This window comes from Myotis brandtii, unplaced genomic scaffold (genome assembly GCF_000412655.1).
Source record: "Myotis brandtii unplaced genomic scaffold, ASM41265v1 scaffold59, whole genome shotgun sequence".
Classification (NCBI taxonomy): Eukaryota; Metazoa; Chordata; class Mammalia; order Chiroptera; family Vespertilionidae; genus Myotis; species Myotis brandtii.
Genome location: NW_005370223.1, coordinates 4,133,330 through 4,160,511, shown reverse-complemented (window position 1 = coordinate 4,160,511; position 27,182 = coordinate 4,133,330). Strand labels below are relative to the sequence as shown.

The 27,182-nt window shown below is 37.5% G+C and overlaps 1 protein-coding gene across 5 annotated transcripts in view; it reads right to left on the bottom strand.

Moving 5' to 3' along the window:
* Positions 1-27,182, bottom strand: part of VPS13B (vacuolar protein sorting 13 homolog B (yeast)) — a 631,834-nt gene that overhangs the window by 161,034 nt on the left and 443,618 nt on the right. For all 5 annotated transcript variants that reach the window (XM_005879267.2, XM_005879266.2, XM_014550205.1 and 2 more), the window contains exon 35: positions 4,828-5,223. In XM_005879267.2, coding sequence (XP_005879329.1) covers positions 4,828-5,223 — 396 coding nt within the window. The remainder of the gene's footprint in view (positions 1-4,827; positions 5,224-27,182) is intronic.

The following is a 27,182-nucleotide window of genomic DNA, read 5'->3' as shown; positions in this document are numbered from 1 at the left end:
AATGGCCCGGTTTCACTTTTCAGTACATGAAAAGGAACTTTAGGTTCTTTATATTTTATTGGTCCTGAATTCAGTGAACATGAGAGGAGGCATTTGTATATGTGAAAAATAATATGGTTATGCTTTTCCCCGTTTTTGTTTATACACAGAGATAAGTACATCTGGATGACAGAGGCAGGGGCAGCGAAAGTTGTTTAAACCATAGCTCTCTGACTAGGAGTTCAACTCATGGCTTTCTGCGTGGATGAAAAGTCCCTTTGGAAAGGGATGCTTGCAGCTCTTCCCATTTCTGACTAAAATGTCAAACAAGATGGCCTCACTTAGGCTCCTCCCCTAACCCTTTGTTCATTCCCTATTTCCCTTTTCCTTACTTTACATGGAGATTGCTAATCTAAGTGCCCCCGTGAAAGAGCAAGGAAGCCTACAGTAAGGCTATTTCACAGCCTGAATTGTGCGCCCTTGTTGCTGAAATCTAAGGAGTGCCGCCCTAATAGAGCCATAATTTACTCTGACAAGGGGAGCAGAAGTCTGCAGCTCCTTCCCTCCCTGCCTGTGGAAAGTGCTACACTGCTATCCAGGATTTATAGCTACATACTCATGGCTTCTCAAAAAAGACACGCTTCAAACGGCAAAAAAGACTGTGTTGTGTGTGTATGCGTGGGGGGAAAGGTGGCTGTTTTTTAAAAAAACATACTACAGAATGGGATGGATTTCATGGAGAGCAGAAGAAATATTATCTGCCTTAACACGATTCCGAAAATAAGATATAATTTCTAAGTGAGATTCATTTTGTTATTGATAATACAGTCGTAGGTATTTTTTGTGATATTATACACCAACTTTTAAAATACAAGTATTATGTCTACTAAAATCAACTTTAGGGCCCCTTTCCCAAAGACATATGGAAGAATGTAAGTATTCTAGCAGAAATACAAGTTAAGTTATTATAAGTCACTGTTACACTAGCATCTGCAGGTGGAATTTAAAAAAATCAAGTCCCTTGAAACTCTCATAGTTGAGGATTGCAGAACAGTACAGGAAACTAAGGAAAACTCCTAGATTTTTTTTAAAGTGGAAAATATTTAACCATTTCATTTTGTTTCAAACAATGAACACATTTCAGTGAGTAATCAGTATATCTTTCATTGTAAAAACCAGTAAATGAATATAAAAACATTTCAGATTTAAATGTATTGACAATGTCTTGGGAAGAAAACTAACTTTCCCCCTTTACTTTTTTATTATTCCCTTTTCCTATGCACTTCCCCTAAATTTATGACAGTTAAATGATAAAAAATACAACTAGGCAAACTGAAGTATTTTTGTACCTTTCAGAAGTGAGGAAACATGCCTACAACACATTCTCAATTGTGTTTCTCTAAATATTCCTTAGAACATAAGATTCCTCTAGCATTACACATCTATTTCAGCTCCTAAATTAAAACTCATCTGGAAAGGACCGTTTTACCCTGTTTATATAACATTGTCACATAAAGAGTGTTAAAAAAAATATTTCACTAAAAATAGCTTGCGTAAGTTAGGGATTAGAGTAGTTTCTGCTGCTATAATTATTCCTTTGTAGTTTTTTCCATGATGTTTTTGCACAGTGTTTTTGACTGTGTTTATTAAAGTCAGCACATCAAAAAGGATCAAAGAGAAAGTGAGTGAGAACCAAAGAAACCCCAAGTGTGTTGTCTCATTGGGGAGTTATGCAGATTCGCATAAACAAGTGCAAATTGCTGAGGTTTTAATGAAAATTTTCTACAATTATTTTATCTTATGTCATTCTATACAATAACATCTGTACAGCAGATGGTTATACTGTACCAAGGCACTGTTCCTTTTTCTTTCTCTGTTTAATAGTACATCTGAGATGACTACTTTTGTCACTGTGCTCAATTTGGTTCAGCAAATAATTTGAAAAGTGCAGCTGCTGCAGATGGTCACAATAGTTATATAAACTATAAAATCAAAGACACAGTTAAGTATTTCTGTATTAGATTCAAACTATAAAAATTTGACATTAACTCTGTTGAGCTCAAAGATATACTATAAAAATTTTGGTCAAATGCATAACGATGTCACTTGAAAAATAAGAAATATGACAACTGATAGATTTTTTTTCTTTTTGGTGGGTATCACTTTTAACTACTTATCAAAAATATACCTCAAATAAAGAATTACATGTGTTTTATCCAAGTTCCAAAGCATGGATTTTTAAGATATTCAACTACACAATAAAATTAACGCTTAAAGCTTAAATTATATTTTACTTTAAAAAAGTTTTGCTTAGTTAAGAATCACTTTTTGAAAAACATGTAGTAATCTCTCAGTTATAATTTCCTAGAAATTAGTCTTCAGCAGAAACTAGAACTTAATCTTATTTTACTTAATTATAATTTATTATTATTTTGCTGACATTATCTTCTTAAAATGTTTGAGCATGTCATTCCATTCAGCAGAAATGCACAGAAACCCGATTTGGTATTCGTTATGCTCTCATAATAAAACTGTTCAGTTTAATGGTTAACTTAGAACTGTTTTAGTTTGCTGACATAAATAACTATTTTAGAACATTTGCTGGATACCACAATTAGAGTTGTATGATTTATGTTCAGTTGCTACTTCTGTGTTTGACTAGATTAAAAAGCATAAATGTAAAAGAAACAGGGTACGCAGTTTTTCTAGGATTGAGTGGAAAAAACAAATACAAATACAGAATGAGTCTATGACCTTGTCTAGCTCAGTGAGAGGATTTTCATGACATGTTAGAGATGTTTACAAGAATAGACACATTAACCAGTTAACTGCCACGATAATTTTGAATTTAATTAAAAAAGGTCTGCCGCTTGCATCTACAGACACTACAGGGTACGCAGTTTTTCTAGGATTGAGTGGAAAAAACAAATACAAATACAGAATGAGTCTATGACCTTGTCTAGCTCAGTGAGAGGATTTTCATGACATGTTAGAGATGTTTACAAGAATAGACACATTAACCAGTTAACTGCCACGATAATTTTGAATTTAATTTAAAAAGGTCTGCCGCTTGCATCTATAGACGCATATGGCATACAAATGGTTAAACGTGGATAAAATATGAGTAGCTAAAAAATAAAACAAGAAATGAGGCTGAAAAAAGAAAAGGATGTAGAACTGAGCACAGTACATTTAAACTCTCACTCGGGTTGAGTCCTAGCCTTTCCCTGCTATATGATTAGGTAGAACTGGAAAGGTGTGGGAACCGGTCCAGTGTTGTCTGGGTTGCAATGTATTTGTGGATAAATCAGATATTGTAGCCCAGTGTTTCATAATCTTTCATGCCCCATGGACTTTACATTTCACTTCTAACTTTTAAGACAATAAAAAAAAAATACAGTGCTTTCAGCTGGCTTGGTCACAAATATTTCTGGCGAGAAAGAAATAAATCATCTATTTTTTGGCCTAAAATTCATACTTCTGGACTATAAAACTTTTTCTTTATCTCTTAAACTACTGTGCCCAAACTGCTATATGGAACTAAGTTATAGTTAGTCTCCGGCTGCCACTTAATTACTTTTTTTGGTAAGCCACTACATTGCATATAGTTTCAGGATTTACTTTGCTCCCCTACCCCCCAATTCTTTCCTGCAAATTAAAGTGAGAAAAAATGTTTCCCTTTTGCTACTTTTACTTTCAAAGTAAAATTTCTGGCACGGTGCCCTGAACTCTCACAGTAGCAGCTCCAGTGATTGAAAGCTGTTATTTCCCACCTGTACCTTGTCCTTTCCTTCCCTCTGTGCATTCCTTCTGCCTACCCTTTCTGACTCAGGGTGAAGAAGCACGTAACAATTTAGTCATGGTAACAAAAGAGGAAAATGTAGATGTCACTGCCTGTTAACTTCTCACCTCTCCACCACCCATCCAGGACACCCGGTTGCAGGGCCCATACCTCCCTGTCTTTGCTAGGCTGGGCAGCATGCACGGCTTTTCCTTGTCGGGGGCTGCTGCCTGGTAATCCGCAATGGTCCTGTCCTTGCAGAACTGAACCCTGACTTCTAGTACACTTTGGGTAGCATGCCTGCCACTAGAGCAATCTCTCTTTTTTAAATAAACTGTTACCAGGGACTTAATGCAGTGCGCCGGAATCACCTGTATGACTTTTGCAACACAGACTTCTGGGCTCCATGCCCAGAGTTTCTGATTCAGCAGGTCAGCAGTAGGGTTCAAGAATTTGCATTTCTAACAAGTTCTCAGGTGCTGCTGCTGCTGCTGCTGTGCCTGCCACTAGAGCAATCTCTCTTTTTTAAATAAACTGTTACCAGGGACTTAATGCAGTGCGCCGGAATCACCTGTATGACTTTTGCAACACAGACTTCTGGGCTCCATGCCCAGAGTTTCTGATTCAGCAGGTCAGCAGTAGGGTTCAAGAATTTGCATTTCTAACAAGTTCTTAGGTGCTGCTGCTGCTGCTGCTGCTGCTGCGGCTGGTTCTGCGACCATACCCTGACAACCGCTACTCTAACAGCTGGTAAAACCATTTCTCCTTGTTCCACTGCTGCTGTTTTAGGGAACAGAAATTTAGGAATGAACAGCTTTAAAGACATTTGCAGGAACATGTCCGAAGAGGTGGAAAGGAACAGGTTAGTTTAGCACATTAAAATACTTAAACGCTTAACGGATTTGTTATAAAATTTTCTCTACAATAAGGTCACAAACCAGAAATATCCCATCTCTGATGGCCCTTAAAACTTTTAACCTCCAAATAATATAAATCATCACCATTATGCATTTCCTGATGGTACCAAGTCACATTGTCATCTCCCTCTCCCCTCTCCTGTGACTTACCAGGTACTTTTTGTGCCGCTTTAACATTCAGGCTTCCACTGAGGGTCGACAAAGATGCTAACAGGCAAGGCTTGTTAGGATGGGGGACAGTTTCCATGGCGACCACAATCTGAGTAGTATGGACAGAAATTTTTTGAAAGCAGGAAACAGCTCTCCACATGTTTTCCCGAAATGGAACCTTTCGTGCTGCATCACCATGAACTTTGGATTTAGACAACTTCCCACGGTAACATTTGGAGGCTGGGAGCTCATCCTTAAGCCGCACGGTGTCCGATGGCGCCGAAGTCTCGTTGCCGTGTGCACTTCTGATCTTCTTTAAAAAATGGTTGATCTGATCCAGCTTGGTAAAACTCAGGTTTGCTTTCAAAGGCTTTGATATATCCAAGTTGATGTCAGCTATAGAATTGAAAAAGATTAAAAAAAAAATTACTGAAGCTCTCTTACTGAATATAAGCCTTTACTTCCCGTCAAGTTCCTATTGAAGTTCCCAACATCTGTATTGTGGACTCATTAGAATGCCAGATGTTGTCATCCTTTTACTAATCACCTAACTATTCTTTCTGTGTAGTTACTTGAAGAACACTTTCCCTGGGCTACTTCCATGCCCGAATTCCTGCCTAATCCATGTGACTCCCTGCTCCTGACAGAATCAAGGCCACACATCTACTTTGCCCTCTCAACCAAGGCTAAATGAAGCAGCCTTTCCAGTTTGGTACTACGACTGGCATCCCTTCTTCCAAGGCAAAAGGACTCCCCCTAGTATCCAGCACAAAGTTTAACACAAATACTGGTATCAACAATATGTGTCCGACTGACTAAGTGAAGTAGCCTCCCTACCATTCTCTTATCAAGTATATGCAGAAAATGTTTGCTTCTCCTTGTGGCCTGCTGCAAACCAGAAGACTCCCTACATCTTTCCCCATATATTTTGCATTGATAACATTTCAAATACCTCATCATGGGTAGACTGAGATTTCTTAAAACCTATAGTCCATTTTACATGTATCATATACCAGAAGTTGTCCTTATCTGCCACTTAGCTGCCAGACATTAAAACTAATAGTCCTAATATTTCTGTGTTTGCCTTATTTCAGTGTCTTTATGTTTTCATTATCAATAAGACATAAGACCATAAGCATCGTGAAGGCAGAGTATGTCATACACCTTTATGTCCAAGGACTAGCATAGTGTGTCTCGCCTATGTATCTGTTCAACCAATATTTGAGTTTAACTGAATCTAACAAGTGTTCTTTTCATTGGAGCCTGAAGAGATAATACAAGACATAATCCCAGATGAAGCTAGGAAGAGCAAAGTAATTAAGCAGCTAAAGTTAATAGTCCTTATTAATAATTTCATTATCTACATCTTTCTTCATAAGGAGGACCTCCTCTCACCTTTCTTGGGCATCAGCACCCATGGGTTTCCTCCTGGCTACCCAGGCTCCCTCAGGGCACTGCCCCTTGCAAGTGTGCCTTCTCTTGGGTTTCTTTAATCAGGGCTGGCAAAACTCTGAGACTCCAGCTTTTCACTAGACCTCTGAGTCACCTGACTGCAATATTAAAAAGTTCCCTGCTCCCATATTTTTTAAACAGGAAAAAATATCCGAACTTAAAGGAATTACCCTTTAAAAAACGTTTTGTTGACATATAACTGACATATCGTACAATTTACCTTCTTAAAGTATACAATTCAATGATTTTTAGTATACTCACAAGGCTGCACAAGAATCACCACCATATAATTCCCAAACATAATCACCATCATATACACACGAAATCTCGTACCATGTAGCAGTCACTCCCCTCCATTCCCTGCCTCCAGCCCCAGCAACCACTACTTGAATTTCCGTCTCTACACAGTTGCCTGCTCTGGACATTTCACACAAATGGAATCATACAGTCTCTGGCCCTCTATGTCTGGTCTCTTTCGGATATGCTTTCAAGGCCCATTCATATTGAAACATGTATCATCAGTACTTCACTCCTTTTTGTGGCTGAGTAAGACTTCATCAAACGGGGACACCACATTTTGTTTATCCATCATCAGCTGATAGACATGCGGGTTGTTTCTACTTTTTGACTGCTATGAACACTCATGTGCAACTTTTTTGTGGACTTTTTCATTTCCATCGGATATCTTCCTAGGAGTGGAACTCTAGGTCATATTTGATTACGGCCATCCTAGGTGGTGTGAAGTGGCATTCCATTGTGATTTCCAGTTGTATTTCCTAATGAGTAATGATGTTGAACATTTACTCATGTGCTTAGTGGCCATTTGCATATATTCTTGGAAAAATGTCTATTCACATCCTTTGCTCATTCTTAAATTAAGTCATTAGTCTTTTTATTATTGAATTGTCTGAGGTTTTTATAATCCTGGATACAAGTCCCTATCAGATATAGGATTTGCAAATATTTTCTCTAGTTCTGTGGATTGTCTTTGCAGTTAATTTGGTGGTATCATTTGCAGCACAATTTTAATATTTGTGAAATAAATATACCTATTATTTTGTGTGGGCTTTTGGTGTCAATTGATCTGCAAATAATGACTTTCCAATTTGGATGCTTTTCATGTTTTCTTCTTGTCTGATTGCTGCGGCTAGGACTTCCAGGACTATGTTGAATAAGAGTGGTGAAAATGGACATCCCTGTCTTTTTCCTGATCTTAACAGAAATGCTTTTAGTTTTGTGCCCATTGAGTATAATGTTGGTTGTGGGTTTGTCATATATGGCCTTTATTACATTGAGATATGTTCCCTCTATTCCCACCTTGCTGAGAGTTTTTATCATAAATGGGTGCTGGATTTTACCAAATGCTTTTTCTGCATCTTACTGATATGATAATGTGATTTTTATCCTTCATTTTGTTTACATGGTGTATCACATATATTGATTTGCAGATGTTGTACCAACCTTGCATCCCCAGAATAAATCCCAATTGATCATGATTTATGATGTTTTTAATGCATTGTTGGATCTGGTTTGCTAATATTTTGTTGAGGATTTTAGCATCTATGCTCATCAGGGATATTGGCCTTTAATTTTCTTTCTTTGTAATTTCTTTTTCTGGTTTTGGAATTCGAATAATGTTGGCCTCATAAAATGAGCTTGGGAGTCTTCCTTCCTCTTGAATTTTTTGGAATGGTTTGAGAAGGATAGGTCTCAGTTCTCTGAAAGTTTGGTAAAATTAACCTGTGAAGCTATCTGGTTCAGGACTTTTGTTTGTTGGGAGTTGTTTGTTGGAAGTTGTTTATTTTAATTACTGGTCCAATTTCACTAGCTGTAATTTGTCTATTCAAAGTCTCTGATTCTTCCTGATTCAGTTTTGGAAGATTGCATGCTTCCTGGAATTTATCCATTTAGTCCCAATTGTCCAATTTGTTGGCATATAGTTGTTCGTAATATTTTCTTACAACCCTTTGTATTTATGTGGAGTCAGTTGTTATAGAAATCTGACTTTAGACTTATTTAATTCCCTCTTTTCCCGGTCCAAATTCACTCACTGATTAAGTTCTGTCAATTTTACTTCCAAAATATTACTTGAATTCAATTCCCTTTTCTCAGCATTCCTGTTACTCGCCATTTCTTTCCTCCAAGCCTTTGATATTGTTCAGCTATTATAAAGCCTCCTAAATGGTTTCTCTGTCTAGACTGATTCCGGTCAATCTAGCTTCCCATGTATTTCCAAATGATTTATGTCTAATGCAATCCTGATTGGCTCACTCCTGCATAAACCTCTTTAATGGCTCTTCTTTCCTTTTGGAATAAAAGATCAAGCTCCTTAGAATGAAAAAAAAAAGCCCTACTTTTCCTTAGATACAGCCATGTCTTCTTCATACTTTAAAATTTCAGAAATAACACGGAGTTTATAGAACCAACGTCCACCAAACCATGTAGTCACTATTAGGCCTTTGCTCATGTTACTCCTTTAGAATGTACCCTTTCTTTGTCTAACACTTAATCTATAGGATATTGCTCAGCATTTTCTCTAAGAACTTGATCTGTAAAACTGCCCCAGCACAAGCATTTTACATGAGATTATATCTCCCACCAATTAAGAAGATCTGTGAGCACACATTTTTCATCTTTGATACTTAGCACCGGGCCTGAAACGCAACCTGAGGTAGTAGGTTTGGTCACATCATTCTGGAGCCCTCCAAAACATTCTCAGCTGGTTCTGTGCCAGGCAGAACTCCAAGATGACTTTTTGCCCCACGATTCCTGTCACCTGGTTATTGAATCAAACACTAATCCAGATACTGCTGTGCAATAAAGGGATTTATAGTTGTGATAAATATCCCAGGTCAGTTGAATTTAGGACACAGAGCCTATCCAGAAGGACTGATCTAATTACAGGAGTCCTTTAAAAGGCACACGAAGGAGGCAGAAGGGCAAGTCAGAGAGATCTGGAGGAGAAGGCTCTATTACATATCATTGCTGCTGTGAGGACGGTGGGGATTATGTAGAAGGAATGGGTAGCCCTAGAGATGAGGGAAACCCTGGCCAACAGCTGACACGGAATTTGGGATTTCAGTCCTACAAACAGAAGAAGTTGGATTATAGAAACAAATGGAATGAGCTTGAAAGTGGATCCTTCCCTGGAGCTTTCCGATTAGAGCCAGCCCAGCTGACACCCTGATTTCGGCCTTGTGAGATTCTGAGCAGTGACTCCAGCTGAACCCACTAGGACTTCTCACCTACAGGACTGCGGAGTAATACGTTTGTGTTGCTGTAAGCCAGTACTATTCGTGGTAATTTATTATGCATCAAAAGAAAACTAATACCAATTCCATATGCATATTTACCCTCATGATATTTCCAGTTTCTAATGTGAGCATAATGGACTTTAAAAAACTTAGGAATATTTGCCTGTTTCTTTTATTTTTTTTTTCCCCAAAGCAAAAACATCTCTTTGTTAGTTGCCAATTCCCTCTCTTTGGAAATTATTTCAAGGTTCTGGGAAAGATGAAACCCTGTCTCTGCCACTCTATGCAGCTACAAAATCTGGAGAGAATACAGCTATAAAACCACAAAGCAGCTACTTGAGGGCTCTGAAAAGTAAATAGTAACAGGTAGACTGGAGAGGGCTAGATTTCAAAATACCACCAAAATGGGGGTGAGTTTCTCATTTCTCCTCCCGTATTCCTCAGCCTGGACTAAAGGTGGGGCATTGAGTGCAGAAATAGGGAGTAGTAGAGAAGTGCGCATAGGATGCAGAAATATGAAGTACCAGAGAAACCCTGTATTTCTGGCTTCCGGAAATGGGAAGGAAATTCCTAATGCACAGTGGGTTTATAAAAATCCCTCACTGCTTCCTTTTTTCTTCATTCTCTTGTGCTACAGAAAACAGAGGAGCAGAGAATTTTCCTCATTTCATGAAATCATCATTCCTGATACGAAAACCAGACAAAGACAATAAAATAGGAGATATAAAAATTCTCAAAAAATTTAGAAATCAAATCCAGCAAAATATATAACTAATAATATAGCACAACTAAGAGAGGTTTATCCTGGGACTATAAGGTTGTTTCAATATTGGAAATTCAATCAATGTAATGATATTAACAGTTTACAAAACAAAAAGAAAAAAAAACATGATCATATCAATTGATGCAGAAAAAGTTAAAAAATTCAATATCCAATATCCATTTATGATAAGAACTCTTAGTAAACTATCAAATAGAGGAGAAATATCACTAACATCATACTTAACTCATGAAGGATTGAATGCTTTTCCCCTAAGATCAGAAACTAGGCAAAGATATACATTCTCACTACTCATGCTCAACATAACAATAGAAATCCCAGCCAATGTAACAAGGCAATAAGCCAACCAACCAACCAACCAACCAATAATTAAGTAGCATGAAAATTGAAAACAAAGAAATAAAATGTCTATTTACAAATGATATGATTGCCCATGTAGAAAACTCCGCAGAATCTACAGAAAACTCTTAGAATTAATAAGTGAATTTGGCAAGATATTAGAATACAAGACCACCAGACAAAAATCAATTAGGTTTTTATAAACTAGATATGTGCAATTGAAATAAAGAATTTAAAACAAAAATAACATTTATTATAGCTCCAAATAAAACAAATACTAAGGTATAAATCTAATAAAACATGTATGGGATCTACATGATGCAAACTACAAACTGCTAATTAAAAATTGAAAAAGACCTAAGTGAATGGAGAGACCTACCATACGCATAACATATTTATGGACTCATAGACTTAACATAATAAAAATGCCAGTTCTCCCCAAATTGATCTATGGATTTAACACAATTCCAATCAATATCCCAGTAGTATCTATATAATAAAAGCCTAAGCAACAGTTATGGCAGAACGACCAGAACAACCGGTTGCTATGATGTGCCCTAACCACCAGGGGCAGACACTCAATGCAGGAGCTGCCCCTGGTGGTCAGTGCGCTCCCACAGGGGGAGCTCTGCTCAGCCACAAGCCAGGCTGACGGCTGCCAGCACAGTGGTGGTGGCGGGAGCCTCTCCTGCCTCCACAGCAGCATTAAGGAGCAGCGAGCCGAGTGGTAAGGAGCAGTGAGCTGGTGGGCAGCAAGGAGCTTTGGGTCCCAGACTGTGAGAGGGCACAGGCCAGGCTGAGGGACCCCTCCTCTCCCAGTGCACAAATTTCATGCACCAGACCTCTAGTTTATTATAAATACACCGAAATCAGGGTGTCCCTCAGCCCGACCTGTGCCCTCTCACAGTCTGGGACCCCTCAGGGGATGTCCACCCGCTGGCTTAGGCCCGCTTCCCGGGGGATCGGGCCTAAGCTGGCAGTCAGACATCCCTCTGGCATCCCGGGAGCCCTCAGGAGATGTCCACTTGCCAGCGGGGAGCCGGCCTAAGCTGCAGTCGGACATCCTTAGTGCTGCTGAGGAGGCAGGAGAGGCTCCCGCCACCACCACTGTGCTGGCAGCCGTCAGCCTGGCTTGTGGCTGAGCAGAGCTCCCCCTGTGGGAGCGCACTGACCACCAGGGGGCATCTCCTGCATTGAGTGTCTGCCCCCTGGTGGTCAGTGTGTGTCATAGTGACCAGTCATTCCCAGTCGTTCTGCTGTTAGGGTCAATTTGCATAATACCTTTTTATTATATAGGAATAGAGAAGCTGATTCTAAAATTTATTAAGGAAAGTGAAGGAACTAGAATAGCCAAAACTCTTTTGAAAAAGAATAACACTGGAGGACTTATACTACTTGATTTTAAGACTTATTATGAAGCTACTGGGATCAAGACAGTATAGTCTTGGAGAGGGTGTATCAGTGGGACAGAACAGAGTCCAGAAATAAAGAGGCCAAACAAATATTGACAAATGACTTTTGAAAAGGGTGCAAAAGGCAATTCAAGTGGGCATCTAGAAGTTAAAAAGAAAGTACTTTGAATTTACCTTCATACTTTATACAACACAAGACAGGTGTTACCTTAACTTTTTATAAGCAAGAAATAGATATTGGAACATTTAAATAATTTACCTTTAAAATTTTTTTTGTATGTTTGTGTACAGTGCAATCTTTACACATGATGACCTCCATTGGGCCAGAGAGTACCTCAGCCCCACCCCACTTATAGCGAGAGCACTAACCACATTCCTTGCAAAACACATCCTGTTCCATGTATAAACAGAGGGGCTGGGGCAGCACCATTTGAGCGAGTTGGATAGCACACAGGCCAAGAGCCTAAAAAGCAGAGCTGAAATAAGGCTATGCTGTAATTCTAGGTGTTCCTTTCAACAGAACCAGCTCCACCAGCAAACAGGAAGCATGGACCAGAATGAGAAGCACCACCAATGAAATAGCCACTTTACTGTGGTATAAAGTCGATCAAAAGTGTTATCCCTTCAACTAAAGCAATGAAGTCATTGTCACATCTAACAATTCAACCAATCTGTACAGTTATTTTTATTACACAGTGTCTCTAGACTTTCAAAGCCTTGAACTAGCCAGACACTTTTTGGTAGAATATTAGTGCCCTTATTGTTAGTATTTTCAGTCTCATAATAATAGGAAGATTACTTTTACAAATGGGAACAATTATACAACAAAGTTTTGCATTTATAAGCATAAAAATAAAAGTAAAAATTAAGCAATGTAGTTTCTGGTCATTTATAATTTAAAAAGATGGTAAAACAAAAAAACTTCTGCACAGCAAAAGATAGCATCAACAAAACAAAAAGGCAACCAACCGAATGGGAGATGATATTTGCAAATGATGAACTCATACAACTCAAAAACAATGACAAAACAATCCAATTAAAAAATGGGCAAAGGACCTGAATGGACACTTTTACCAAGGAGACATACAAATTTCCAGAAAACGGTTCCAGCTATTTTCTCATTTAAAATGTTCCAACTTTACTTGACCCAATAGACATATGAAAAGATGCTCAACTTCACTAGCTATAAGGGAATAGAAATCAAAACCACAATGAGATACCACCTCACACCTGTTAGAATGACTATTATCAATAAGAAAAGAAATAGTGTTAGAGAGGATGTGGAAAAAAGGGAACCCTCATAAAGTACTAATCAGAATGTAAATTGGTGCAGCCTCTATGGAAAACAGTATGGAGGTTCCTTGAAAAATTAAGAATAGAGCTACTACATGACCCAACAAATCCACTTCTGGATACCTACCCAGAAATTTCGAAAACACTTATTTGTGAAGATTATATAAAGATTGGATATATGCATATATATCCATCCCTATGATGACTGCAGCATTATTCACAATAGCTAATGGAAACAACTTGTGTTCTTTGACCAATGAAAAGAATATGTCGTACATATATACAATGGTATACTACTCAGCCATAAAAAGGATTAAGTATTGCCATTTGCAACAACATGAATGCACCTTGCAAGGTTCATGTCAAGTGAAATAAGTCAGACAGAAAAGGATAAGAACCATATGATTTCACTCATGTGTGGAATATAAAACAAAAAACAACAAATGAACAAACAAAACAAACTCCAAGTTTGTTTGGTGGTTACTAGAGGGGAAGCAGGGTGGGGAGAGGGTGAGGAGGGCAAAGGGGGTTAAATATATGGTGACGAAGGAAACTAGATTTTGGGTGGTGAGTGCATATTAGAATATACAGTGATGTATTATAGAATTATACTAGTAGACCTGAAACGTGCAATGTTACTAACCAATGTTACTCCAATACTAGTCAATTTAATTTTAAAGACTGATTAAAAACATTAACCTCATTACTGAAATAAAAACATTAAAGAAATGGACTAGAGAAGTTTTATTCAACAGTGGGATCTGTTTTATGAGAGCTGGAAATATAACTGGATAAAGAACCAGACATAGATTGTTAATGTGGGCTTTATTCAAATTATTATCAGATTTTTGTTTTAAAGGGTTTTGCATTTTTCATAATCCTCACTGAACTTTAATAAATGATTATCCAAGTTTAAATTTTAAGAATATGAGTTGTGGTCTTCCAGCTGAGTTACCTAGTTCTCTGTCAGATCTAATTTTTCACCGTCTCCACCATAGATTCTGTGTCTTTAAATTCCCCAGTAAACCCATGCCTGTCCATTATTAGATTCTAATTACCTTTCAAAACTTTCTGAACAGCTACCAGGAAACAGAATGATGGGATGACTATTGAGTTAAGAGGAGACTAGACAAATACAAATAAATTACACTTATTTTATGCTCCCATCACCGTAGGAGATGACTTAATAGTGAAAGGAAAGAATCATATTGTAATAATGAAATCAGAGAGGGTATTCAAGCCCCAGTGGTGATTCCCCTAAGTTTATGTTAATGTACACCTCGTGGGGGACCAAACAGCAACTGGAAAAATTTCCAGAAAACGGTTCCAGCTATTTTCTCATTTAAAATGTTCCAACTTTACTTGACCCATTAGTCATCATATTACTTACATTTATGATGTATTTTAAATCTATTACCAAAAACCCAATGGATTCAATATGGCTTGTTATACCCAAATCATAACATTTATGAAAGAAAACTTCTTTGTTAAGTGCTTCTTCCTTTGGAATTTTATTTGCAAGAGACAAAAATTTTTAGACAAGCAAAACTTGCTAGGAAAACAGTCATTACATACATGCATGGCTATGTACAGACACAGGAATGATAATTTCCATTCCTAACCCTTCCACCCCCAATTTAGAAAGGTAAATGCAAAACACAGAACAAGTCTATAATCAAGACTAACTTTATGCACTATAGTAACTCCAATAAAAATATTTTTTTATTATTAGTTCCTAGTACCTTTTTTTCTCTTATTCAGGTATTTAAATTCAGATTTTTGTTACAGTGTCAAGTAAAGGTGTTCATTGTGAAAGGGAAGGTAGAGAATTAGTACTCACAGGTGTGAGAGCTAGAGGCAATGAGATCAACCTGTTCTCATTGCAGGTGTGAAGTATAAAGACCTCAATGGTGGCAGGTATTAGTGCTTGAATTAACAATGGTATAGCTAGGCTGGTGTGGGTCAGTGGTTGAGCATCAACCTATGAACCAGGAGGTCACGGTTTGATTCCCAGTCAGGGCACATGCCCTAGAAGGGGACGTGCAGGAGGCAGCCGATCAATGATTCTCTCTCATCACTGATGTTTCTACCTTCTCTTCCTCTCCTTTCCTCTCTGAAATCAATAAAAATACATTTTAAAAACACACACACAAAAAACAATGGTATACCAAGTGAAACTGTGTCTAAGCTATCCCACATGGTGCTGTGGAGGCTCAGAGACATGAACAGACACATGCCCATGACTGGGTCAGCCAGCAGCAGTTCATGGTACTTATCACTAGAATTTGGGCATCATGACTACTAGCTTAATTACTCATGCACATATTCCCATGATGAAGCAATGACTTTTTGTGTCTGTGTTGCCCTCCCACCCACCAAAAAATTTACAACATAAAAGTTCTTATTTTAGGGTAATTGTCCTGGTTTTCTAAAATGAAGTTATTGAAATGAACTCATCTAAATGAAGTTCTCTAATTAGTCATCACAGGGGCTAAGTACATTCAATTGCTCCAATAATTCTAGCAGCTTTTGGGGGACCTACTTCCTTTTTTTGTTTTCCTATTCTCAACGATGGCAAAAACTCCTCCTTGGAGACAACAGATTTGATATTTGAGAACAGCCCAATGTTGTTTTGAGATAAGGGAGAAAGGGTTCCAGACTGAGGAAAGGTTAAAAAACATAGAAAAGCCAATTTACAGAGGCTCCCACTGCCAAGGATGAGAATTTGAACATCATTACAAGTAATGAGTTCAGAATAAGAAACAACAGCTAATTGGCCACCTTTCTAAAACGCTAAAAAACCAACTAACTTTTTTCTAGCTTTACTGAAGTATAAGTGACAAATAAAATTGTAAGACATTTAAAAAGTACAGTGTGAAAATCTGATAAATATTGTGAAAAAATCCATCCCATCTAGAAAAACTAATTTGCAAAAATGGGTAAATCAATGGAAGAAGTAAGCATTCATCCTACTTCTCATAGATGAATGATATTACTGAGTCAGTGGTCGCCAAGCTTTCGGACCTCACGGATCACAAGTGGACCACCAGTTGGCGACCATGGGAGTGGATGATTGAATGTGTTTCTTTATAGAAGTCTCCCAGCTAGCATATGAAAAAGGAATGCTAGATTTAAAATATTACTGTTAGCAACCTCCAGTGAATTTAGTCTTTGAGCATCAATGGCCGTCAACATAACAAAAGGAGACCTGCCTTCAGCCCAGCTGGTGTTGCTCAGTGGTTGAGCTTTGACCTATGAAGCAGGAGGTCAAGGTTCAATGCCCAGTCAGGGCACATGCCCGGGTTGGAGGCTCAATTCCCAGTAGGGGGGCATGCAGGAGGCAGTCAATCAATGACTCTCTCTCATCACTAATGTTTCTATCTCTCTCTCCCTCTCCTCCTTCCTCCTTGAAATCAATAAAAATATATTTAAAGAGACCTTCAGACATTATATGCCTCCTGATGAAGCAATACAAAACCTCTTACAAAACAATCTTGCTAAAAACACACACACCTGAATAAGATCAATCATACATCAACTTATATGTAGGAAATATAGAAGATAGGGGCACAGACAAAATCAAAACTATGATAAACTCTATAGGACAAATGATGTAGTTTCTTAAATATAAAAATTGCAAGAGATGAAAAAAGATAGAAGGGGAGACCGATTGATAAAAGAAACTTCAAAGACATGTCAACCAATAGCAATGCATAGGCCTTATCTGGCTCCTGGTTCATATATATACATACTATATCCATTGTGATATTTATGAAATAATTGGAAATTTGAACAATGACTAAATGCTTGATGATACTGAAGAATTATTAGGTTATGGCTATGTTTTTAAAGGTTCTTGTATTCTTTAGATATACATACTGAAATATTACAGATGATATAATACATGGGATTTGCTTCAAAATAACACAGAGGGTGAGGAAATGGATAGGAGTATGTAAGAAACAATATTGGCCATAGGTTGACAATTGTTTGAGCAGGAGATCCTATATACTATTCAGCGTACTTTTGTATATGTTTGAAGATTTGATGATAAAACATTTTAAAAAGATGAATGAGTATGGCATATGAAGAAGTGATATTGGAAGATGATTTCAAACCATTTGCCTTCAAACCATCAAATTCCTCTCATCCCTCTTCAACTTCCAATCAGTGACCTTCTTTCTAGCTTCATGGAGAAAGTTAAAACCATTAGATTTCAATTACTTGCTACCAAACTGAAAAACAAAACAAAACTGCAAATGCCATTTTCCTTCCCTTTCTTAATTTATGTTTCTCTAATCTAAAAGCTGTTCTTTCACATGCTTATTGTAGTCTTCTCCTTCCCTCTTTCCAAGGAACCCACCTTTATCTTTTTTTCTTTTTAGTTTATCCAACTCTTCTCTCAACTGGATTCCTCTTGCTGATATTTAAACATAAGAAAATTTATGTCTCTTTCATCATAAAAATAAAACCACCAAACCCTGATCCTAAATGCTCCTACATATACTACCCTTATTATAGTTTACAGCCAAACTTCTTGGAAGAGTTACTTATACTCTCTGCTTCTATTTTTTCCCTCTTGCTTACTCAATGCGTTTAGACTAGTGTCCACCCAGGCTAATCCAGGGGAAAAACACTGTAGTCACAATGTCTATAAATCTATGAGATATTTTAAAATTCTCATTTTTTGTGTCACTACTTGAAATTGTTGAGTATGTCTTCCTTATTTGTTGTTTTAAATTTTATCAAATTTTATTTATCTATATATTCATTTAGAGAGAAACATCGATGAGAGAAAGACACATTGATTAGTTGCCTCCCACACCCACTACGCCAGGGCCAGGGATTAAACCTGCAACCCCTCCACCCTTACCCCTCCTCGTATGTGCCCTTGTCTGGGAATGGAACCCAAGACCCTTCAGTTCGAGGGCCAAGACTATATTCACTGAGCAATACCAGCCAGACACCGGCCAGGGCAAGATTATCACCTGGCTTAACCAGCTTGGGCTGCTATAACAAAATCCCATTGGGAACTTACACAACAGAAATTTATTTTCTTACAACTCTAGAGGCTAGAATTCTGAGATCAGGGTGCTGGAATGGTTGGTTTCTGGTGAAGGCTCTCTTCCTGACTTACAGATGGCTGCCTTTTCAATGTGTCGTCACATGAATGAGAGAGAGACAAGCAAGCTCTCTGGTATCTCTTCTTATTTGCACATTAACCCCCTCAAGACATCATCTAAAACCAATTTATTTCCCACAGGCCTCATCTCCAAATACCACTACGCTGGGGCTCTGGGCTTCAACATGAGAATTTCGTGGCGACACAATTCAGTCCATAGCACCATTCATCCAGTCAGGAAAGTCAGAAACCCAGAAGTCATGCTTAAATCTTACTCTCCATCCCCTCTACTCCATTACCACCATCTGTGGACCCTCCCTCCCCAAAATCTATCAAAGCTTTCAGTTTCTCCATTTCTAAAACCATTCCCTGATTCAACTTACCATTATCTTATATCAGTATTATTGCAATATTCTCCTAATTGGCCTTTTCATCTACTTTGGTCCCTCTAATCTCTTGTACACCCTGTAATTATAATCATCTTTTCAAAACATAAGCATATCAACACACACACACACACACACACACACACACACACACACACACACCTCCCACCAGATACATGTCCTGCTTAAAGCTCTTCCATGGTTCCCCAGTGCTCTTAAGATAAAAATCTAAAATCCTTTATTATGGCAAGTCTGGGCCTCGGTCTCTCCCTACAGCCTCACCTCTTCCCACTGTTCCCTCACTCTGCCCTGTATTCATTTCCTTCAATGACCCATGAGCTATCTCCCCACAGGGTCTTCTGCACTTTCTCCCAGAAATCCATCTATCCCATCCACGTCCTTGGTTACTCCTTTTCATCCTGTGGAACTCAGCTCAAGTGTCAGTTACTCAGAGATGTTTTCCTAAATCTTCACTTTGTATGAATCCACAGGACTTCATGACACTTACATTAGTTTATATTTACATATTGCTTTGTGTGGTTATTTGGTAATCAAATTGTCTTTTCTATTAGACTGTGTGCATTTATTGAGAAGGAACTGTCTATCTTTTGCTCCCCACTACCCAGTGCTTAGAATGATACTTGGAATACTGTATTGCTCGTAAATACTTGTGAAAGTCAATGAAAAGTTTCATTGGAGATTATACCCATCATTTTAAAACTTGAAGGGATCTTAGAACAAGTCTCTTATGTTACAGAAGGAGATACTGAGGTTCAAGAAGTGAGATGATTTTATTGAGGGTCATTTGCTTAGTGACTGTAAGCCTGGGTTGTACAGGTGACACCAAGTTAGAGAGTCCTGAAGGTCCAGGGGGGTTGAATTGATGAACTGAGGGAGGTGGGTGGTCTAGCCTCATGGGTTTGGCAGGAGAGGCTAATCTAACAAGGACATCGGGGACAGGATTATTGAAACAATCTGAAGTGAGGGCTGCTAGTAAACAGGCTGAGGAAATAATCAGGGCATAAATCTACACCAGGAAGGTAGCAGGCACAGGGAGGACCTGGGATAAAATGGAAAACTAAAAAGGACTTGGAATAAAAAGAAGGATGAATTGAAGGTGATAGTAAAGTTGTGAGAGGACAGGGCTGGAATAACATTGCTATGTAAAGAAATTTGAAGACTATACTAAAGAAAGGAGTGAATAAGGAGAGGGGAGAAAAATGACTTAATTTAATGTAAATAAGTTGTTATTTTAAATGACTAACCGTATCTAATAGGCAATGGAAAAGTAGTCCTGGACTTAAGTAATAAGTCAAAACTAGAACTAGGCACTTGGAAGTTGTTAGCACATAAGACAGCTGAGGTTCTGGTTTGTACGGAGCGAGATAAGAACAGAAGGCTCAAGACTGGGTCCTTGGCAAGGTGGAGGGCTAGAGATCTTGGGGAAGAGCTGTATGCTTCTTTAGATGATTACGGTATGTAATCTTCTAAGTTAATCAGGAAAAGCCAGGTAGTGTTCTTTTCTCTTCTACCTTAGCCCACTCCATGTCTCTACAAAGATATTCCCCAATTACCCTCACTCTCTTCTGGAGAGGAAAGAATTCTGACAGCATTATAGTACACGAATAAATAAAAAATCTAAATAATTACCTCACCACTGACTTCCCTGCAGACCTTGTGCTGGCTTCTCACCATCTTGCCACCCCCACAACCAGCTTCTGTGACTCTTTGGGTCCTATTACTTAGCCAAGTTCAGTCCCCTGAAGGGACCACTGTCAGCCAGACCTTCAAAGATTTACAGTCCCTTCATTCTACAGGGCTGGAAAGGAATTACACGGCCTACTGATGCTATGGTGGAAAAGTTGGTATTAAAATCAGGTTGTTATCTGAATAAGAGAAAATGTTTATTAAAAATCAGTTAGTTAAAAATCATCCATTTTTCTAATTTCTTTGCAAAATCCAAGTTATAGTTGAAATACTAACGGTGGAATAATGAAAGGATTTCCTGTATTTTAAAATTCTTAGTCCATTCCCTATTTGACATCCTGACATCAAGTTTACTGTTTCATTTTGATAAATCATGGAGAATATAAACTACAATAATCTAATGCTGACACTGCAAATTGGAGCCCGTAAAACTCAGGAAATGTAAAAGACAAGGTTCTTACAGTTTTATTAGCTAGTTTACATTTCTTAAATGTAGAAGATAGCCTGCTAGTATGGCTGTAAAACTGAATTAAGATAAAGACAGGACTCCAGTGTTAGGCTATGGTCCTTGGCCTTATTTCTGGAAAGAGGCAAAGGGTTAACTATCAGGGATACATTAAGAGAAATAAATTTAAATAGCTTCTTACGATGCTTTTTTTCATTTTGAATCTTCTTGCATTTAAAAATCATATTACCTATTCTTCATTTATCACTTTGGAAAATGTCAGGAGGCTATTTGGGGCATCTTTTTCAGGTATTTTACCTTTTTTCCCCCCTGTTGCCTCCAACCTTAATTCATAAACTTATTCTATAGGTAGTCATAAAGAGGACCTGCTACGAAGTTCACACTCCAAAACAGGCTAATATAATAGATAATGGAAAAAATAAAATGGAAGAAGCATTGCTAAGAGAATCACTTAAAAAGGAATCAGGAGGCCATTGAGAAAGTAGGGCAAATGCACACATCATGTCTTATTTCTTGGAACTATTATTAAGTTACTGACCTGTTGCTAAACTCAGCTAAAGGCTAAACAACAAACATCCTGATCAAATATTGCTACATGGATATATGTAAACTTTACACACTCTTCATCAATGGTGACCAGACCATTTGCATTCTTCATCTTGAAAAGAACTAATTCATTTTGATAACCAGTATTCTCTATTTACATAATGAGCCTAACCAACCCCAACTGACCTAACCAACATACATCATTTACATGGGGGACCTTATAAGGAATAGCTCTTACATTTTGCCCTTTATAAAACTGCCTTTCTTTCTTTTGGGGCACAATTAGGTTGCTAACTGAACCTGTATTACTTATCTTACTTTACCTGAACCAGTCACCTTCAAGATATGTTTGACTTAATCTCCACTGAGTAATGAATTTAGGAATAAAAGAATATATAAGCACAGTTAACCAAAAAAAGTAAATTTCAAAAATACACATATTTGAGGAAAACAATGTAAAATGTCTACTTTATATTCATATAAATAAAACTATTTGAATGGTGTGTTATGTATCTGAGAAGTTTATAAAGTAATATTTTACATTATTTAAGTATGTATATATTTTTATATAAATACATAAATATAAAATACAAAAATATAAATATGTATATATTTTAATCTTCACTTGGGAATAGGTTGTGTGTTTTTTAACTGATTTTAGAGAGAAAGGAAGGAAGAGAGAGAGAAAGAGAGAAACACTGATGTGAGAAAGAAACATTGATGGGTTGACTCCTGAACTTGCCCCAACCAGGGATCAATCCAGCAACCCAGGTATGTGCCCAAACTGGAAATTGAACCTGAAACTTTTTGGTGTATGGCATGAGGCTCCAACCACTGAGAAACCCAGCCAGGGCTAAGTACACCCATTTTTATTCAAATCAAAGGACTTTTTGGAAATGGGATATTTAGAATTTTTTTTGGAATTTTTGAAAAGTAAAAAAATTATTTCAACCTATAATACAGTAAACTAATCTATAAAATATTAAAAAACAGTTTTCAAAATAGGATTCAACCAATTAATAATCAATTAAAATTTTAAAACAAAAATAAAATAACACCAGAGGTAAAACCAATCCAAACCTAGAATAAAAATCAGAAAAATGTTAAAACACATAAGAAAATTAATGAACAGGTTAAACAAGGAGAGACTAAAGAAGTAGTTTTTTTTAAGAGAAAAAAATATTAATGGCTATGTGTTTCAATGAGAGACACCAGGTATACTAAAATAAAGAAATGTGAAAATACACTCGTAACTTTGTGTTTGCTATAATTATGTTACTTAAATTATATGAAGATGTGGTATGCTAATTATAAAATAACATAAATGATGTGGGAATGTTCTCCATTTTGGCATATTTTTTTCTTTGTTGTCATTTAAATGTCATTTTATAGCTACAGTGACAGTGCTCAAAAATATGCCTGCAAAGGAACAATGAAAAAAATACCAGGGAGCTCAAATGTTTTTGCAAATTACCCTGGTTAATTAGAAAAATCTGCACCCTTCCCAGTTCTTCTTCTCACGTGTCAGCTCTCATTAAATTAAAAAAATTCTCATTTCAAAGTTAAGAAGTCCTATGGTTAACAAAACGTTCAAACTGGGACCAAGTGGGCACATTGCTATGTTTCTGTATGATGTCATACCAAGTAGTGTGCAGCTGAATTTGCAAGAAGTATGAATGATTTCTTAATAAGAAGTATCTGATCTAATGCTAATTTTTTCTCCATAGGCTAACTGTGCGGGGAACAGGTGGCCCTGCTTTCAATTATGGAGGGCTAGCATGCCAGTGTGAGGCCTGGATTAGTTCACCTTCTCATGGGGAATTTTCCTCGGTTGGGAATGAATTTATTATGGCTTCACACATGGAATAGAGCTCATGTCAGCTGAGGGCAGTGACACATCATATGATTCAAATTAACCTGCTGTGGACTGTTCTGCAGGGCTTAGATTGTGTATTAAAATGACGACATTTTAAAAACAGCTTGAAAGAAACCAGGATTGCTGAACTGCGATGGTTCCAATTTGTTCCAACTAATCTATCACCTGCTGGAGATATTATTCTAGTGGGTTTCTAGTAGCTGCTGTTTTCCAGGTTTCTCCAAGCCACTGACCTTGCTAATGGGTACAATTGTTGCCTCTGAAGGATGGAAGTGGGGCTGAGAGAGCTTTGAAGGGGTTTTTGATGTAGAAGTTGGGACCTACCATTTGCTCTAAGGAACTTATTAAGTAAGTAGAGGAAATAAGGGAATACTCAAGAACTTGAATTTTTCCAAAAACAAATGCCAAAAGAGCAGCATTTTTATCACCTTGTTTAGATAAAATAATCTCTGAAAGGCTGAATTCCATGTCTCTGGATCTATTTTGTTCATCAGTTTATTTTGTTCATTAGATTCAACATGTAAGTGAGATCATGTGATACTTGTCTTTTTCTGACTGGCTTATTTTGTTTACTTTTATTGTTATTGCAGCCTTAATTCAAGAGCAAGAAAAGAATAAATGAAAATATACTATTTTAAAGATGTAGCATAAAACTGTCTTTGGAAATGATACTGAAAAATATGTGCAATAGCTAAAAAACTAATGGTGGCAAATGATTACTTGCAATACTAAAAAAAGCATTTCCATTTTTTTTCAGGAGAAAATAGTATTAGGGAATATTATAAAGTTGAAATTTTTCCCTCCTGTCTCAACATAAATAATATTCCTTTTAATATACTATTACCTAAAATCTGGACAAAATATAATTTTCTTGAGTGGCCAAAAATCTAAAAATTAATACATCTGTAAGGCAAGACATGCTTTAATCTATCCTATTATTCCTATTGATCTCTAAATTAGTATAGAGTGGCAATCTGGCTGTATAGTTAGAGAATTTAATTATTCTATGGAATAATATATATATATATATATACATACTAGTAGCCCTGTGCACGAATCTGTGCGCCAGTAGCTCACCAGTAGCTCGCTGCAGCCCTCCAGTAGTCAAAGCTTGCTTCCCTGCTCCCTCCTGTAGCTCTCCATGGCCCGCTTGTAGCTCACTGCCCCACCCTCCTGCTGATCTGTGATCCGGTCGTTATGTGGTCGGTCATTATGTGGTCGGTCATTACGCTTCACGGAGTAACGACCATTTGCATATTACATCTTTATTATATAGGATATACTTACATATACTTTAAATAACAGTTATGGTTAAGGAACTTTCTATCTAAGAGTAAATTCTGGAGCACTTCAAGTTTGCTGGGTTAGTGCTTTAGTGGAATCTGCACAGCTGATTCGTCATTCAAACTAATCTCCCCTCAATTTACAAAAGAGAAGCACTCTTGATTAAAAGAAACTTAGAAGAACTGGACTCTTAGACTATGAAGAACTTTAACCATTCACTGAACATTGTTTTTGATTTTTCATAAAAAAGTACCATTTAAAAAAACGACTCATCATTCTCTTCTCCTGTGCCCCCAAGTATCTGCAGATTGGCCCTCAATATTTGTAACTGATGGTATTAAGAAAATCATAGACATGCATATTTTTCTTTCATATATGAGTCATATAAAATCTTGGTACAAAAAGTGGAGTCTCCAGAGTCCCCGTGGTCGGCAAACTGTGGCTCATGAGCCACATGCGGCTCTTTGGCCCCTTGAGTGTGGCTCTTCCTAAGCCTTAGGAGTACCCTAATTAAGTTAATAACAATGTACCTACCTAAATAGTATAAGCTTAAAAAATTTGGCTCTCAAAAGAAATTTCAATCATTGTACTGTTGATATTTGGCTCTGTTGACTAATGAGTTTGCCAACCACTGCTCCAGACCAATAGCACCCACTCACCTGGGAGCCTGTAAGTAATACAGAATTTCATCAGTACCTTCTAGGACTATTAAATTACATTTTTATTTTAACAAGCTCCCCAGAGATACTTCAAATGCACACTCAGGTCTGAGAAGCACTGCTGTAAAATAACTATTTCAATTCATTTATTTAGAAGTTTGAATCTCCAGATAGATTATCACTATTACTGAATGAAGAAAAGATTAGAAATGGCATATATGTAATTTCCAATTTAAAAAAGTATAGGAAACATAAAGCAACTATTTTTAAAAATCACATTTCTACTACACAGTCATTTTAAATTCTAGAATTATAAACATATAATTTTTGATTCATTCATTGACATTCTTCTTAACATTCAATTTATTTGTCATGAAAATATGGTAAACAATTTTCCACTGACTTGCAGATCCCATTCAAATCAGTCAAATGTAAACTAGAAGAGAACTTTTTAGCCAGATTGAAAGACTGCCTAAAAACAAAAGAAATCTGATACCATGAAAGAGAAATAAGAGGTAAACCCTAGTCTCCCAGTTACTTTTCCATTAACTAACCATATGATCTTACCCTATTTTATCCACTCTAACATGTTCAGTTTTTAACATGTGACCAATTCTAAGTCAGAAAGTGTCTTGCAACTGATGTAATAAGAAAGAGCTGTGTCACAGTTTAAACAGTAGATATTTTTTCTTTTTTCTTAGTGGTAATATAAAATGTTTTTCCCCCCCTACAACTGGTGGTGGCTTAGATTCAATGAAGTATGGTACTTGACACTCGCTACTAATCAAGTATTAAGACTCACACTGCTCCCAATCCAGCCATCACCTTACCCCAAAAGCTTCTTCCACTTTAATGACTCCCTTAGCCTTCATCATCAGCTTCTAGCTTTCCTCTGCATCTTTAGAACCATGTCTAGCTACTTATAATGATGAGAAATAGTGCTGCATATGTCCACTCTTCATGTACCATCAATAGAGAAACAGGGCCGCAGGGAGAGGCCAGTGGTGGTGGTTTCAGGCTCCGTTTACTGCAGACACATGACAGGCCACCTTCTCCATCCTCACTGGTGGATGCTAAGGGCCTTGGCTGCCGCAGGACACAAACTTAACCAGGTCCACACAGTGATACCTTCACTCATCAAAATGCATACCTTTCAGAGTATTGCTAGGGATCTTAAGACAATGTGAAAGCATTGTTTTAGATTCTTAATGAACAAACTAATCTTCTTTTGAGGACCAATACGTTCTGAAGCGCTGTGAGTACAAATTAACAAGAGGAAACCTGAAATGTAGTAATTTCTGTTAAATAAATGGCTAAAATTTCACTGGGATGAGGAAAGAATGATTAAAAAAAAAAGGAGGCAGAGCATGAGAAGAAGGAAGAAGAAACAGAGCAGGAAAAAGAAAGAGGAGGAGGAGCATATGGGGAAGACAGCAGAACTCTAGTTATGGTAAAATTAGTATAGTACAGAAGCAATCTAGGTCTTTGGAGGCATAAAAACGGCTTAAATGGATTGTCTGCCACTATGACCTTGGGCAATTTACATCACTTTTCCTTACTATAAAATTGGGATAATTATAGTGCCCACTCCTTGGGTTATATGAGTGTGTAAAACACTTAGTGCCTGGATGTGATAAGCATTCAATATCTACACTAATAAAAGAGAAACATGGTAATTGGCATACGACCGCTACCCTTCCCATTGGCTAATCAGCATATCCTTATGCAAATTAACTGTCAGCCAAGATGGCGGCCGGCAGCCAGGCAGCTGGAAGCGA